The sequence below is a fragment of the Crocodylus siamensis genome, chromosome 12 (assembly GCF_052110815.1).
Source record: "Crocodylus siamensis isolate JL-2025a chromosome 12, ASM5211081v1, whole genome shotgun sequence".
NCBI classification, from domain to species: domain Eukaryota; kingdom Metazoa; phylum Chordata; order Crocodylia; family Crocodylidae; genus Crocodylus; species Crocodylus siamensis.
The window spans coordinates 40,742,017-40,759,161 of NC_143406.1; the positions used below are offsets into that span (position 1 = coordinate 40,742,017).

The 17,145-nt window shown below is 49.6% G+C and overlaps 1 protein-coding gene across 1 annotated transcript in view; it reads right to left on the minus strand.

Annotated features, from left to right (window-relative positions):
* The window catches only part of ADAP1 (ArfGAP with dual PH domains 1), a 109,977-nt gene that overhangs the window by 9,299 nt on the left and 83,533 nt on the right, over positions 1-17,145 (minus strand). The window contains exons 5-8 of the mRNA XM_090023812.1: positions 16,427-16,539; positions 9,635-9,781; positions 4,629-4,712; positions 1,259-1,321 (exon numbers count right to left, since the gene is read on the minus strand). Coding sequence (XP_089879938.1) covers positions 1,259-1,321; positions 4,629-4,712; positions 9,635-9,781; positions 16,427-16,539 — 407 coding nt within the window. The remainder of the gene's footprint in view (positions 1-1,258; positions 1,322-4,628; positions 4,713-9,634; positions 9,782-16,426; positions 16,540-17,145) is intronic.

The following is a 17,145-nucleotide window of genomic DNA, read 5'->3' on the forward strand; positions in this document are numbered from 1 at the left end:
TGACCCTGGCAATTTATCTGGCCTGGGTTTCCAAAATGCTTTTGTTCCATCAGCTACAATCTCTCATCGCTCTCCCCCTTGGAACATGAATTTAAAAGACAATAAGAAACTGAATTCTACCCTCTTAAAGGCAAGCTCCTGAGTCTGAAAAGATGAACCCAGTTCCCAGCTTGTGTGTGTGTGTACACGTGTGTGTGTGTATGTGAGTGCGTGTGTGTGGAAAAAGAGGAAGGAAGGTGGGAAGTTCCCAGGATCTGTCAGGCTATATAAGGAGATGCTCTGCAGCTCTGAAGTCAGACAGGCACAAGAGCACAGAGCAGCTGCTATTATTTTAATGAATACCACATTATACTATGCACATGTGGCTGATTTACACTGCTGCTGCCCAGGCCCCAGCACAACAAACAGCGACCTTCTAGCAGGACCCCATCTACCCACAAATGTTGTGCCCATCTAACAAAACTGTTAGAGCACAGGTTCCCAAACTTTTTCTTATTGCGTATCCCCTTCCAGGCTTATGAGCTGCCTGCACAACCCCACCAGCATACGTTTTAAATTTTAACCCCTTCAGTGCCAATTATTATTACAATGAAAATTAAATCTGCCACTACAGAATTTCTCCCGTGTACCCCCCCAGAGATGTCTTGCATGGCCCCAGGGGTCTGCAGACCACAGCTTGGGAACCGCTGTGTTACAGCAATACAACCCTCACCTGCCCCTCTATGGCATCTGCAGCTATCTTGATATAAAAATCTATACATCAGGATACCGTATTTCTGTACAGGTACAAGGAACGTGTATATTGATGCAACTCCATCCACGCTAGGGCCCACACCCATATACCAACAGCGATAAATAAATGCCACCTCTCATCAGCATAGCTACACTGGTGCTGATGCTGCATGTAGAGATCTAGGATGTTTCTTCATGCATGGGTGAAATATGCCACTGTGACTTCTATATTCAATAGACTTAAGTGGTGCCTGCGCTGGTTCTCTGCACGCAGATGAATTTCGGCATATAAAGAGGTGATTTTACTGTTTAACAGACTCCTTTCTTCTTGTGACTGTCCTCACTGCCACAGCTCCCCACCCCAAGGAGAGGGGGTTACAAAGCCCTGAACAGTGAGGTTCAGTGCACCAGGCTGTAGGAAATAAGCAGTGACTGGGGAACCATTACGTCGTTCCCAGCACAACACAAAACATGCTTGCATTTGGCATAAATGAAAAAAAAAAAGAGAAGATACATGACACCCCACCTTTGGCCCAGTCTTCTCCATGTAGCCTTCCTTCAGGTAGTTCCTGGAGAGCTTTGGCACCAACTAGAAAGGTCAGAATAAGAAAGGGAAAAGTACAACATTAGTGCATATTCAACAGCTGGAGGCACGTGCCACACACGCAGGCTTCTGCCCAGTCATGTCACCGCCCCCAGTTATTACTTCAGTGGGGGCTTATCAGGTAAAACCGCAAGAGAGCGTGCTGCCGCCAGACCCACAGGAAGGCTGCTTTAGTCACGGCAGTGGCTGCATTCGTTCCTATTCCTCCCTCACCTTTACCTGAAGAGCAAGGGGCAAGATTTTCCATACGGGGTCTCAGGATAGACTCTTAAGGCCATAGTGGGGTGCCTAATTTCCAGCTGTGCTGGGAACACATAGCCCTTGAAGAGTTTAATGAGACTACTGGGTTCTCAAGTGCCTAAATGTGGACTTCACAGATTAACCCATGACCCCTAGCTTTGAACTTTTAGACAAGAGCCCTCCAAGAGCCTATGCCTGCACCCACGAAAGGCAGTGCCCAGACTCCTTCAGACCTCACACACAGCAGACTCAGACTGGAAGCCAGGGATTGCCATCCAGGAGCCCATCTGGGGTCCCTGAGACCCACAGGGAGTGGACAAGCCCCATCTACATCCCATCACACCTTGTTAGCTTTTCCCTCCCCTTCTTCTTTACCCTTCTGGAGTGACCCCTGTGTATTTCAGGTGGGACACAGCTCTGCATAAGCCCAGACAGCAGGTCTCGCAGTCACGGCCAGCCCTTGGATCAGGCCATGACAACATGCCCCAAGGAAGCCACAAAGCCTCCACAATATTTTTAATGGCAATAAGGTGCATCCATTAGGACAGCCCGGATATGGTCCCTCCTGCTGGGTACCCTGCATGTCCTGCTTCTTCTTGCACATATATTAAGGCTGCACCCACAGTTTACCAGGGAGCTCTTGAATACCTAACCTGCATAGTTCTTCTTTCAAAGCCTTCAGCTTGGCTAGAAAAGGAACAAAGCGCTCCAGTCAGCCCAGCTTGCTGATTAAGTGTGCCAGAGATATTGCTGACAGGCCCAAATCATGAAATCCTTAGGCCAAATGCTTCTTCCATTGTGCTAGGTGGAAAAACCCTCCCGATTTTTGCTCCCTGCAGGAGATTATGACCTTTCATCTGAACAGGAGTTTGGGCTGAGTAAACCTGAGGCCATAAGGCTTATAAACCCTTACATCAAAAGGGAGCCCCACAAACATCAGCAGACTTACTAAAGTGAATAAGGACTGGTCTGCCCAGGGGTACGGTGTGCAGGGATGGGGTCCTGATTGCTCACTCGAGGAACTGGACTCAGATTCATACTTGAACCCCTGCTACATGAGGTATTAGCCAGCAATGTCAGTAATCTTCTCCAGGGCTTGAACCAGCCACGTACAGACAGACAGCCCCTATCCTCCCACCTGCCTTGAGAGCACTGCTGCTACTCTGGAGATCTGCAGACTCGCCCCTCACACAGACAGGCCTGATAATAATTGCTTGGGCCTGTAATATTTTTAACGGTGCTCGGTGCAGACGAGTTGCGAGCTGTGAGATGGTTTCAGGTGCCTTTGCAAGGCTCGTTAAAAAGCAAAGTGAGACTTGCCAGCACACGGAGCTGACAGGTCTCATGAAACACTTCTCTTCCCCACCCCCTGCTGCTTTTTTTTTTTAAAACACATTATAAATGGCAAAGCTTTCAGAGTGATCTTCCTGCACCGTGTGACACGCCTTAGATCCAACATATAAAAAGCAACCAGTGCACATACAGCCAGTTGGCTGCCATCTAGACTATCCCCATCTTAGCCTGGCAGCCGGCTGCTTCGAGTGAGCCTGCATCTGGAGCAGAACGACCCTGCAGCACCTTGGGCTTCGTCTGGCTCATGATGAGTCGCAGCGGGCTTTAGCGGGCAGCAAAGCACATTATGTTATCACCTTCCTGGTGGGGCACAGCCTTTCCCCCAATGCACCAGGGCTCAGGCCCGCTTAAGGCATTTTAAAGGGCTTGAAAGGCATGGCGGTGATCCTTACACACATATATCTGAATATCTGTTGCACCTTTTCCTGAGAGCCTTAGTCTTGTTCTCATTTTGCTTTAGGCCTCTTTTGTGCCTCTCTGGCAGGACGAAGGAGTCTTGGAGCGAGTAACACCCACTGTTCAAGCCATTAGTATAAATAAGAAGACCGTCCACAGAGATTTCCACAGGCTTGAAAACATGAGGCCGGGTTTGGCACTCCGAGGTCATAAATCCAGTATTGCAAAATCCTGTGCAGCATCATCAAGTAATATTTTCTTTTAATAGGTAGGGACAATGCTGTTAGTTTATCTGCTTATGCATCACCAGTGATGGTAGGAAACAGATTTCTACTATCAATCATAATGTTAAGAGCTGGGCAAATATATTTTGTTTAGGCTTGTGAATTTTCCTAAGCATTTTGTATAGGTGTATAGTAAGCCAGTATTCAAGGAATCACAGTGTTTTGAGATGGGAAAGAAGTGTCAGACAAGGGTTTCTCTGTACTGCAATTACAGTGTAATTTTGCTCTGATTATGCTTTTAGTGCCTATAATTACCACCAATTAATATAACTGTTAGTTATTACAATGTGAATAATGTAACTGCATTTTAATATACATTCTGATATACCCTGTATGGGCATGAAACCAAGGAGATAAGAGTGATTAATTAACTTGTCAATTAAATAAATTGGTAGTAATTACAGCTATCAACACCCCCCCCCAAACACACACTAACCAGTATAATGACACAGTAATAGAAGTGTAACCACAATATAATCCACTTGCAATAGAAAGTTAACTCATTTTAATATAGTCTATACTATAGTGTGGCTCTACCTGCACAGCATAACTAGACTATCTCTTCCAGCTCCCAGACAAAGCAGATATAGGCTTGCAATATGGGCTGTATCAAATTGAAACCTGATACTTGATCTAAGCCAACAAGAGGCAGAGATCAAAAGATCAGGCTTTCTCTTCCAAACTCTGGTTCTCTTATGTAGTACTGTAGCAGCCACATTTTACAAAGAGGCTCTGGCTCACACAGATAATTGTGTAGGGATTAAGATGTGCGTGCATGCATGTACATTCATTTGAACACCCATGCCTACGCACACACATACACAGACACACGTACACCAGTTTCTGCGGGTAGATGTAGTTAGCACCTGGTGCACCTGGGCTCCAAATCCCAGTGCAATAATTTAACACGGTAATTGTAAGGCAGACTCCGAAGGGCCGCGTATTCTCCAGACTTTCCAGCTTGTTAACGAGATGCTAAAAATGAAAAGGAAAAAAAAAAAAACAACAGGAAAACTCACATCAACATCGCTAGCTCCAGGGAACGCCACTTGTAAGTAATGAAACCGTGCTGCACGAATGGCATTGAACCAATCCACTATTTCCTAACAACGGAAAAGAGAAGCTGGAGTCAGTAAATATGCAGTCAACTGGCAGTGATGCTACGATTTGGCCCTTCCACCATTTTGTTGCAAGCAACACAGCCCCGCTGAGCTCTGGCTCTGAAAGGGGGGATCCAGAGAAGAGCAGAGATTAGACCTGAAGAGTACACTTGACCCAATTGAACACTGGGTCATGATGAGTCGCAGCGGGTGTCTACCGGCCTTGCTGAACTGGGGTGGGTAGACATACACACCCGAAGTCAAGGACATGCTCAAGCGTTCAGCTGAACTGGAACCTAGAGGTAAAAAACTCATTAGCTCAACATGTAGCAAGTCATTCAGAGCCACGGCTGGCATTTGGTCCCCAATATTACATTCACTTCCAAGTTCTTTTTCCAGTACTCCAAAAGAAGCTGCTTTCACCTCCTTCCTTTGCTCACCCGCAGCAATCAGTGCGAGAGACCAGGTCTGTCATAAATGCCATTACAGCCGCAGGGCAGGTTGGTGGCACTGGCCCAGGCCATGCCTCATGTCGCACAACGTCGGCAGGAGTCACTGTGCAGCAGTGACGAAGAGCACATGCTCTCCTAATGAGAATACCTAATGCTTAACTAGTCCTTCTCACTGGCAGATGGCAGAGCACCTTAAGGTGGAGATTGGTAGCCCTCTCCCTACCTTACACACAGTCAAATGGAGGCACAGAGTGGCAGAGGCCCAACGGCACACCACTGACAGACCCAGGAACAGAACCCAAACCTCTCAAGTCACAGTCTGCCACTCCTCGCTTTCTTCCCAGCTAGTCCAGCAGCCAGAGAGAATTAACAGGCATGTCCCTGTTCAGGATCCTTAATATAAAACCTCCTTTTTATGCAGTGCAACAAAGCCCTGTCTCTTCTCCACCCTCTGCAATACCACCCTAGTGATGAGCACTGGACAACACAAGCAGCATTGCACAGTACTGGACCGTATGGGCTAACAGGTGCCCCTTTGCTATAGACATGTTTGAGGCCAATCCGTCCAAAAGTCACCATAAAAGAAGCTTATGCAACATTCAGGTTGAGGAAGAGTATTTCATTAGCTCTGCAGTGACATGCAACTGCTTCCACGCAGCATAACTGAGAGGAGTCCCTGCCACACAAGGAAGTCTCATTTCTCAGTATAAGATTTCTACTGGGTTTACATAATCTTGTACGGTATCAATCATAACGTCCCAGTTCCTGGCCAGCAGCGTGATCCCTCAGGGTCTGACCTTCTCTACCGTTGTCAGATGAGCTGAAGGAAAGATGGGGAACGATGTGGAAAGATGATTTGTTTCGGGTGCAATCTATATTCCTGGTGCTGCCACCAGTCATTTTAAGTTTCATTCAGAAATGTTACATTAATTTAGAGCAAATTACCTGCATCAGTGCACTTTCAAATACTGGATTACAGTTCAAAGGTACAGACAAATTGAAAGCCTTCTGGAAGGGATATGTAACAGCTGTCTGCAGCTCCACGAGTCTCCACAAGGTTTTGAAATATCTGCATGTCATTAAGATGTGAAGACTTCATTACTGCAACATCTGGGACACTTTAAATAAGCCAGACTTCAGCCTAAAATAAATGCCTTGAATTCTTTCGGGTGGAGGTCACTTTAGCATAAAAAAAGAACCCAGTCAAACCTATCCAACAAGAAGTCAGCATCTAGGGATGATGCACTTCTCTGTGCTTTAGGACTAAGTTGTAGAGGCTGCTGGAGGTGCTTTAATTAGCACATGCCAGCAGACTCAATTAATCGAGTCTGCTCCCATGTGCTGTAATTACAGCGCAATGGCGCAGCCTCCCCACATGTCTACAGGCACCCGTGGTCTTCTATTTGGAATAACTAAACAGGGCTAGCCTCCCAAGGTGTGGGGAGTACTATCAGGAAGAGGAAAAGGCAGCGAGGCCTGAGCTAGTGATGAACAAAATGTGTTGGAAGTTATGAGAAACAAGGATTATCATTCAGATCCAGATTAAGTAACTAAAATTAATGCGACCTAATGGCTCATCATTTTGTTTGTATGCAAGTTCAAGGTTGAAGGCTGCCTCCCTAGTCCCCCTACGTCATGGTGTTTCCTCCCGATAAAGAAAGGAATCAACAGGAAAGTCCACTTGAGCCTACTGGCTCCAGATACCGTGTAGTGCTGCGCTCCTGCCTTTAACCTGAACAGCCATACATTGCGATTTCAGCCCCACATTCATGCCCTTCCAATGTGCCTTCCTACCCCACAGCAACTTTGAAGCTATTAGACCATGAGCTTCCAGGCAGTGCTTCTTACACTAGCCAAGGCAGGAGCAACTCCGTGGATGTTCGTGGAATTGGACCAGTGTCAGACGAGACGCCCGCGGGTCCTCCGAAGAACCACAGAAACCAGCCTCCTGCAGGGAGCTTATCCTTTACAAAATCGATTAATAAAACACCAAATCCTTTCCTCGTCTGAGTTTCCCTACACGTTTCTTCTGTCTGCATGCATCTTTCAGCTCCTTGAGGCAGGATCACCCCCGTTTTGCATGCTCCACAAGCCCAAGTGGGTTGTCAGCAAACAAATCATAAACAGTCATGATAGCAATTACATCTCTCCTGAGAAAGCTTCTGGAATAAAATCGTTGCCAGGGACCTGGTTGACAAGGCCTCGAGTGATGCCTTGCCAAGTTGAACCAACATCTAACTCCATCGCACGGGACTCAATGTGTCTTGTCACTGCAATCACAAGTGGAAGGGGCAAGAGGGGGGACTTTTAGGAGTGACTCTGCTGGAGCAGCTCATCATGATTCAGAAACACTGTGCACCATTCACTGTGATTGAGCCCCTTGCTGTGATGAGCAATGACCTGCAAGGTGCTAGAATAGGGAGGCCACAGAGGGTTGAGTCAGAGCACTAGGCTAAAGAAATACAGCTCTACAAATAAATCACTGTATTTGAAGCAATCAGGAGGTACACAGATACCATCAAGGAACACTTCCTGCCTGGAGCAAGACCTGCCCCTTTTCAGTGGGGAACAGCAGTTGCTTTCTTGTATTTATTTTCTTAGATCAGAAGAGGAAAAAAAAAAAAGAATTAGAAGAACAGAAACTCATCATTCTACTGATTAACCTGACCTGACATGCTAATTAGTGCCTACAAGGAGGGTTAGAGCTAAATGGAAACCCTGTTCAGACTCACTGCTGCACAGGATGAAGGCAAATGTGTTCTTCAGCATTGCCTCTCCCTGAATCTGCACAGCTCAGGAGAGCTCATTTTTTCTCCAGTTCAATCAGTGGGATGTTGTTTTCTAGCAGTGTTACCGGCCTGTTTTGTCTGAGGATGAGTCAAGGAATAAATCTACCTTGAGGCCTTTCAGCAGAGGAAGAGAGAGAGAGAGCACAAAAAGGGTTTAAGTGATGAGCTGATCCTCCTCCAGCAGGTGTGGCTGGTGCTAGGAAGCCCTGCTGGGCCTGCCCAGCTGCGACTGCTCCCAGCACGCTATCCTGACAGGCAGTCACTGCTTAATGTAATGCACTGCCAAAGGAGGAAGGCAGCTTGACACTAAGGGAATGTAAATCCGGAAACATGACAGCTTCGATTCAATGGCCACTTCTAGGCTGGCCTTACGATCCAGTGGGAAGCTGCATCGTGAAAATAAGGCTGCGATATGGCTCCTTGGTATAGTTCCTGCTCTCTGGATCCAACTGCTGTGGTGGAAGTCCTGCTCTTTGGCTCCTGCGGTGGGATCCAAGTGCTGGATCCCACGTACTGCTGAGCCCGCTGGGTCTGGAAACGGACCGGTTGCTGTTCCCAGGTCTCTCGAGCATGCTCCCTGTGCCTGCCACCCTTCTCAAGCATGGAGGGGTCCTGCTGTCTAACTCTGGAAATAGTGCCATAGCCCTCTGCACTGCCTTAGATATTCCCTGCAAGAACTACATGGCTGTCACAGCTCTGGGCTCTACATATGGAGCAGTAAAGAAAGGACATGCGGACTTAAAGGAATTTCTAAATGCACACACTTGACTCTTAGGAAGCACAAGCAAGGTAGAGATGAAAGGAGCTCCTGAGCTCAGTCCCCTTCAGTCTGATCCCACCACCTGTTGTGACTCCTGGATTAGACTCAAATCCGTAAAGGAAGCCAGGTCCCCCCAGTGCCTCTTTTCCTTCTGGGTTTTCTCCTTCCTCTGGGTTGGAGAAGCTAGGCTTTTGAAATACTCCCTCTCCACCTTTCATCAAGAGGTCAAACACTGGAACTGCAACTCTCTCAGTCGTGTGCTTAGCAGGAGTGGGGCAGAGGCTTCAGGGGAAAAAACAATTTCAACTCGCTCCTTCTCCCTCGGTTGAGAAGATATTCACTCTGCTGGCAGCCACCCACTGCTTCTCTTGGACAGCACTATTGCATGCAAGGGGCCCTCAATGGGGCCATACAGGGGCTCTGTCCCAAGTTTCCAGACGTAGTTTCCCTACTACACGTCAAGTTCCTGCAGCAAAATGCACGCTTTAATCCAAAGGGCTGGCTACCACTGCAAAGGGCACTTGCAAAACAACTGGATACAGCCACATCTGACGTGCTTATTTACATACTTGGGAGGCCCTAAAAGAACCAGCTTGCTTTTCCCATCTCTCTGCCGCTCGGCCTCTGCCATTCCTACCCCATACATTCCCTTCCTACTCATTAAAGGAGGATTTTTACTCCCACTATGAGCGTGGTTTTAGAGCCTGGAAGCCCATGGGCAGGAAGAAAACATAGGCAACCAGTGCTGCTGTATATCTCAGAGACCAGCGTTGTCCACAGTTGCTCTGAAAGCTGCCCACGGGCCTGTGACCACATAGGGTGCCTACTGGCTAATAGGCTTGCCTGCTCTTTTAACTGGCTCTGTGGAGCACTCCTGTCACCGGGGACCTGCCACCACCCGTTGTGTTACCTGCGAGCTCTCACCTTGCCATCTTCGTGGTAGACAAAGATGTTCCTTGTGCTGTTGTCCTTCAAGTAAGTGATTTGCAGTCCATGCGGGTTCCCTATTTTTGCAGGCTGGAAAGTCGCATTTAAATGCTCAATCTTCATAATTGCTTTGGGTTCTTTTGCCTGGAAAACACAGCTGAGTGAGTAAATGTCTGAGAAGCAGCAGAGCCTTTCAAACCCTAGCACAGTTCAATCCTTATAAAGGCCATTTGCCAAAATGATTCCCAGCCCCCAAACTGCCTGGTGATAACGTAGCAAACTTCTCCACAGCTCTCGATTAATGTTTCCTCCCGTGAGCTTGGGCACATGTTTTGCTGTTCTGGAAAATACAGCAGAGTTGGTGTAATATTTTTTTTTTTTTAAAGGAGATGGGAAAATTTCAGTGCCAAAAGAAGGATGATGAGGCCAGTTCACAAGACAAGACGAGGTGCTACAGAAACAGACTTCAGGCAGGCACCCTTTCTTCTGCAAGAGCCCCTTCTCTGAGACCCTCTTCAATCACCCTCCCGACTTCAGGTCCCAGCTGGTCTCTTCACCTATCCAGCAAGCAGCCTGTATTTTTGTCTGGCCAAGCAATATTAAAACACCCTCCCCCCGTCAAAAAAACCCAAAACAAAAACTGTGTTAAGCCAGCCAAAAAGTACAGGCCATTAACCAAACAGGCCTGGATGTTTTCAGCATCCCCAGCATCTGGGACCAATTCATTCTTACCCTCATAGAACTGAACATTATTCCCCTGCAAAGAACAATGAAACTCTTGTTGTTATGCTGTTTGTTTCTACAGACAGGTCACTCATCCTCTCCACATGCACTTTGGACCAGGACTAGTCTCTACCTTAAGGGAGCAATGAAATAACCTGAAGCAGCATCTTGTCCACTCCCCCCTAGAACAGGGGCCGGCAACATTTTTGGCTGGAGCGCCAACAACACCCCAACCTTCACCCATGCCTTGGCTTGGTGTGCCAGAGGCAAGAGAGCTGTGAGGGACCAGATCCTTCTTGCTGGCAGTGCTGCGCACGTGCCTCTGGGCAGATGGCAGGAGAGAGGCCAGGGTTTTGCTGCCCCGGCCCCTTCCTCACCCTGCACTGCGAGGCACATGTGCACTGACCACTGCCGTGGAGCTGCTGCCCAGGCTTCAGAGCCCGGCACAGCTGTTCGCAGCCTGCCCATCGCCTGCTGCAGCTGCTCAGAGCCTGGGCCAGCGATGGCAGGCAGCCAGGAGGCTGCAAACAGCTGCCCCGGGCTCCACGGTCCCAGTACTGACTCCATGGGCTGTGTGCATGTCTCTGGCTGCACAAGCAGGAAGGGGTTTGGGGCAGCACAGCCCTGGTTCCTCTCCTGCTGTCCATCCCAAGGTGCACATGCAGCTACCGCCACCATCAACCCAGATCGGGGAACCCAGTGCAGCAGTATGCAGCTTCTTGGCTGCCTGTCACAGCCAGCCCAGGCTCTGGGCAGATGCAGCAGAGGCAGGCAGCCTGCAAACAGCTGGGCTGGACTCCGCAGCACCCAGCACCGGCTCTATGGCAGCAACAGCTTCATGTGTGCTTCCAAGGGGACAGCAGAGGTAGGGCCAGGGTTGCACTGCCTTCAGGTCCCTTCCCGGTCACGTGCTGGAGTTGTGCATGCAGCCACTGCAGCCACAGGGCCAGTGCCGGGGCTGCGGAGCACAGCGTGGTTGTTTGTAGCCTCCCAGCTGCAGCCGGCTGGGGCTCTGGGCAGCAGTTGCCTGCCATTGAGCCAAGGCTGCCTGCAGCCTCCCGGCCGCCTGCTACGAGCAGCCTGGGCTCTGTGCTGTGGAAAATGGCCTTGTGTGCCATGCTCTGGCATGCATGCCAGCAGTTGCCAATCCCTGACCTAGAATCAGAAAGTACAAACACTTGTTCCCAGTGCCTCTAGGGGGAAAAAGCCAAAGCTTCAGCTCTCCATGGCCTGTCCAGGATACATCTAAAAGGTAGCATAAGGCGTCAAGATCCAAGACTGTGCTCAACAACTCTACAACTCTGGCTTTATGAAAGTCTCTGCAGTAAATGTAAAGCTCATCCACATGCGAGACAGAGTCTTCTCGTGAGGCAGCCGTTCTCAGGGGACAGGATGAACCCTCCTGGGAGCTAAGGATCACTACAAATCCAAGTGCTTTCCACACCAGGTGCCAGCCACATTGCTCTGGCCTGCCTTCTTGAACAAAACAAGTATGGCAACGAAAGCAAATCAAAAACTCCTTCCCACAGCAAACTATTCCACTGAACGTGCTTGTTCATTTGGGGAAAGGAAAAGAAAACAGATACACTGGCAAATGCACTACTAGTGGTAGTCGCCCTTTTTTGGCAGGCTGACCAGGGACTCGAAGTGGATGTGGATGTGGGAGGGGTGGGAAATCCAAGCGGAGCATACTGATTCCTGTTACAGCAGGGATGGGCAAAATGTGGCCTATGTGCCAGATCTGGCCCACCGACTGCCTGGATCCAGCCCATGGCTGCCCCCGTGGTGCTCCACACGGGGCCAAGCCTCATCTGCTCCTGCTGGGTCAGCCCACACCATGCTCTCACTGCTCATTGAACCGGGTGGCTGGAAGGCAGCTGGGAGCCAGAGCTGGGCAGTAGCTGCTCACCACCGGGAGCGGTGCAACAGGAGCAGGAACAGCAGCCACAGCCAGAGGCGGAGGGAACAGAACAGCCCCGCTGGCCCAGGTCCCACAGCCACACTGAGAACAGCCCTACTAGAAGCTGCACGCTGGCTGGAGCTGGTGGGTATGGGCAGGAGCACGGCACAGGCTGCCCCGGGTGGGGCTTGGCCCCATGCAGAGCGCCACGGGGGCAGCCACTGACCCGGTGAGCTTTGCTGCACATGTCCCCGCCTCCCCCTCACCCCTGGCTGGCTCCCAGGTGGCCCCCCACACCCCTCCCATACACCCCGCCTCCACTCCCCACACAAGGCAGGCCATGCAGGTTGTGGATCACACCTGTCCCACTCTTGAACATTGTCCCCATGCACCTAAAGCCCCATAGGGAGTTCTGGTGAGTTGTTGTGGGGGGGTGGGAGGGGGTGCATGGGAGGTGGGCATGCTGACCCGGCCTGCCATAGCTCATCAAAACTCCCTATGGGGTCCTCAGGCCCAAATAATTGCCCACCCCTGTGTTACACTAATGGTCATCAATGGGGTTAAAGCACTGAATCAGCGGGTTATAGGGACACTCATGTCCCTTTAGGCAATGACTGCCTTACTTCCAGGCACAAATCACAACTGCACCATTGCACATGTGGCTGAGAAAGATCAGGACAACACCACTATCAAGAAGCTGCTGGGATTAGCAGAACCCACGTGATGAACCCATGTGATCAGACGGGTGCCCAACTCCACTACAGCAAAGCTAAACAAGTCCCCTCCATGCTAGGTGACCAACTTTTGGTGAACTAAAATCCAAGACGCTCCACAAATTCAAGGCCCATGAGAGACTTCCAGAAGTGGAAGTTTAGCTGGAACTGAAGCTGGTATAGGTGATCTGTCTTGGTGAAACACCACTAGACATAGCTAATTAATCCACACAGAACATGACGCTGGACACATGGGAATGTTTTGGGGGAGGGTGTTATCCAACACATGCATACCTCTCTACAGCTCTCAGTACACAACTTTGCAACCCATACAGATGACCAGCTGAGAACCCCTGCTTCAGTGAATGGGTGTCAAATGCACTGTGCATTGCTCATAAAGTTTTGTGTTCAAGTTTTCAAATACAGGGCAAAACTCACATTCCAGGGGGTCTTTGGGAACACCACGACGTTGCCACAAAATTCAAGACTATACTAGAAAAGTCAGGACAGCTGGACACCTTTCCCTCATGGCACCTACTTTCACCAATGAGCCAAGAAGGATTGCTCCTGGTTCAACCCAGGCCATTATTATATAATCTAAGGACTTGAGCAGACTTGAATTTAGGTGCCTTTGGGAACGTCTACACAAGACACATGAATGAGCTTTAGCTTAATTTAATGTGCATTACGGGTGCGTGTCTACATATGCGCACCCTTCATGCAAGTTAAAAATGGCAAAATTAGGCTAATCGTGCCTAAATTTGATACCTTCAAATGCAGGTATCAAATTTAAGTGCGATTAGTTAGTGCATTCATGCATGTGTAGACGCAACCCAGCACTAACTTCAATGCCAGGTCTGCTCAGCTACTAGAGGCACATGGCAGGTCTGCAGGGCCTTGGCACTAACTTTAGTGCCAAGTCCCTGCACATGTAGACACCTGTCAAAAATTGCTTAGTGCACATGAGCTTAATGTGCATTAAATGTAGGTGTGCTTAAATGCATGGGCACTTAAGTGCCTTAAGCCAGTGGTTCTCAACCCTTTTTGTACCGGGACCCGTTTGTAAACATCAGTGGCCAGTCCCAACCTGCTACTCCCCCGCCTACCCCCAGAGCCCCTCTCTCTCCCCCCAGTGTGTGGGGCAGGGGTTTGCGGGGCGGGGGAGGGCCCAAGCAGCCCCTAGCTGGCTGGAGCTCTGCCAGCCTGCAAAGGAAAAGCCACGGCTTCCTGCGTTTTTCCACTTTTTAATTTTGTTCACGACCCTTTCATATATTCTTGTGACCCATTTTTGGGTTGCGACCCATGGGTTGAAAAATGCTGCCTTAGGCCACATATACACCTAATAGACGGAAGAGAACCTGGCCCACAGCAGATGTGTGTATAGCATTGTGCCAAGGCCTGGCAAAGGGAGAGGCAGCAAATCAACTCCTTTACCCAACTGACCAGAGCCCAAGAAGCATCGGGCATTCACAAGGACAGCCCGGCTCTGCAGGGTTTAAAGGAAATAAAAAGTCCAGAAAAGCACTTCGGCTTTCTCAGTCATATGAGTGCACGATGACAAAGCTTCCCTCCATTCATCACCCATGTCATTTTCATTGAATGGCTTCTTATTTCACTTACAATAGATGAGATCTGGTTTTGAGCAGAAGACTAATATTTCCTAGCCTGACACAGAAATATAAAAACCTGATACATTTTCCTCTCTGACTGCTTGCCATGTTGTTTAATGAACATAGAGCAGCCAAGGACACGGACAGGCATGTGCCACTGCCTGCCCTTCTGGAGTCTTGGACTTTACAAATCCAGAACCACAGCGGTCAGAGGCTTTCAAATGCCCCTATAACCACTAGGGCTGTGCCAGGCTTCGGACAGAGCCTCAGATCCAGGGAAGCTTTGGATGCTTCGGGGTCCGAGGCAGCACATCCGGGTTGAAGCGCTGTCTCGTTCGGCTTCCCGAAGCGCTTCAGAGCCGCCTTGGAGATCTGGCCATAAGGTATAATGGGAAAACAATAAAATATCTATAACTTTGTTGTATTTTGTCTGATTTGATGAAATTTTCAGGGGTGGTAGACTCTGCGGAGAGGATGAATCCTGCCAAGTCTAAAGAAGATTGGTGCAGGAGTTTGGGAGGAACTGTACCCCTAATTCTTGAAAGCAAAACTCATGTCACGTCTAGGCTTTACAACATAGCGGGGTAAAGACTGCAGGGGTGGTAGCTTTTACTGTGGCCACAAAGCCTGCCAAGTTTCAAGAAGATCGGTGCTGGGTTTGGGGGGAGCTGCCCCTCAAGCTGAGGACAAGCAAAGCTGGTGCCATGGGTGCTTGTGGGGCTGACTGCGTCCGTCCTGGGGTGCGGAGGGGAGACGCGGCTGCAGGCCTGGCTGCGAAGCTGCTGTGCTCCCAGTTACCAATCAATCCATCATGATTCACTCAGGGACCAGCTCAGTACTAGCTACTACATAAAGACTTAACGAGCAGCAATTAGCACCTACAGAACCAGGCTAAGGAGAGGAAAGACTCAATACAGACAATCAACTGCCCCAAGACAGACACGGTCTGGGCATGAGTTTTGCCTGTCAGCAGCTAGGGGTACAGGCCCCAGGACCCCCCTGCACCGATCTCCTCCACAGCTGGCAGGTGTCACGGCAGGGGCCACCATCCTTGCAGCTGTCACCCCACTGCGCCTTAGCACACGCAGGGTCACCCATGGCACCAGTTTTGCTTGTCCGCAGCTTGAGGGGCAGTTCCCCCCAAACCCCTGCACCGATCTCCTTGAAACTTGGCAGGCTCTGTGGCCTCAGTAACACCTACAGTTTTGACCCCCTGTGTTGTAACTCACCGCCATGACAGGAGTTTGGCTTTCATGAATTTGGGGTACAGTTCCCCCCCAAACCCCTGCACTGATCTTCCTGAAACCTGTCAGGTTTCATGCGCTCAGCAGAGGCTAGCATCCCTGCAAGTTTCATCCAAATCGGACAAAAAAACAACAACATTATAGATATTTCATTGATTTCCCATTATACCTGATGGCCGGATCTCTGGGGCGGCCCCTTAGCTTTGGAGCCGCTTCGGCCGGATCGAGGCAGAAACCCAGTCCAGAGCTCCAGATCGGATCGTGGCCATCCAAACTGGCCGGATCCAAAGCTGGATCGGATCGCTGCCGACTTGCACAGGCCTAATAACCACCTGTGCCCACAGCCGTGTCACGGTGTGTCCTCAAGAGTTCATCATAGACAGCCTTGTCATTTTTCTTGCTGGAGTCAAGAAAACACTTTGCTTGCCCTCAAAACCCAACAATGAGAGCAGGTCGCTGCAGCGCTCTGTCCAATTGGCTTTTTGCTCCTTGCACAATGGAGGAATAAATGACTCGGTGTTCATCAAACATCAGTGCCATGGAGATACACCCACACGGCCCAAACCTCCCGTGACCAGGCACTGGCCCCAGACACTTACATCGTTTTTGTTGAAGTATTTCAGGGCACCTTCCCGTTCCGATAAGACAAATTTTCTGCTTAGGAACTGCCCGTTGTCGCGCCCTCTCTTCCATAGAAATCCTTCTCTGTAACCTGCAACCAAAAGACACAGCAGAGAATCAAGACCAAAAAGACTTCAAGGAAGGGCCGAGCTGAACAGGTCAACATCTGCCTGATTTCTCCTAGACACAAAGCAGACAGGCCATGGCGTGGCCTTTCCTGCCAGATGCCTGCCTCACCCTGTTCTCTCTCTCTCTCCTTATTTTGGACCTTGTGCTTCAAAGACGGCTATTCGCGGAGACGGTGAGTTGGCCAGCAGTTGTTCCAAACATACATGTCCTGCCAGAGCATCTCATCCCAGGTATCCTACTCATTTTTGGAGTCTGAATCAGGGAAGCAGAGCTGACGGTACTAAAGAACCAGGTGGCGATGGGTCTGGATCCCGGGGATATTTGCCCGTATCGCAGAAAACACCAAGCACGTAGGCCTCCGGCCGTCTGCTCAGACAGGGAAGATGCAAAACTCTCTGAAATCAATGGAAGTCTTTTTAAATGCACTTTTTTAAATGGGGGGAATCATTTATATCATTTTCTACAGGCTTGGGAGCAGAACCTGCCCAAATTGCAGAGAACTGACTACCTTCTCCCTCCTTGGGTTGTTTCATGCAATTCTGAGACACTCTGGTGAGGTCGCAGAGGA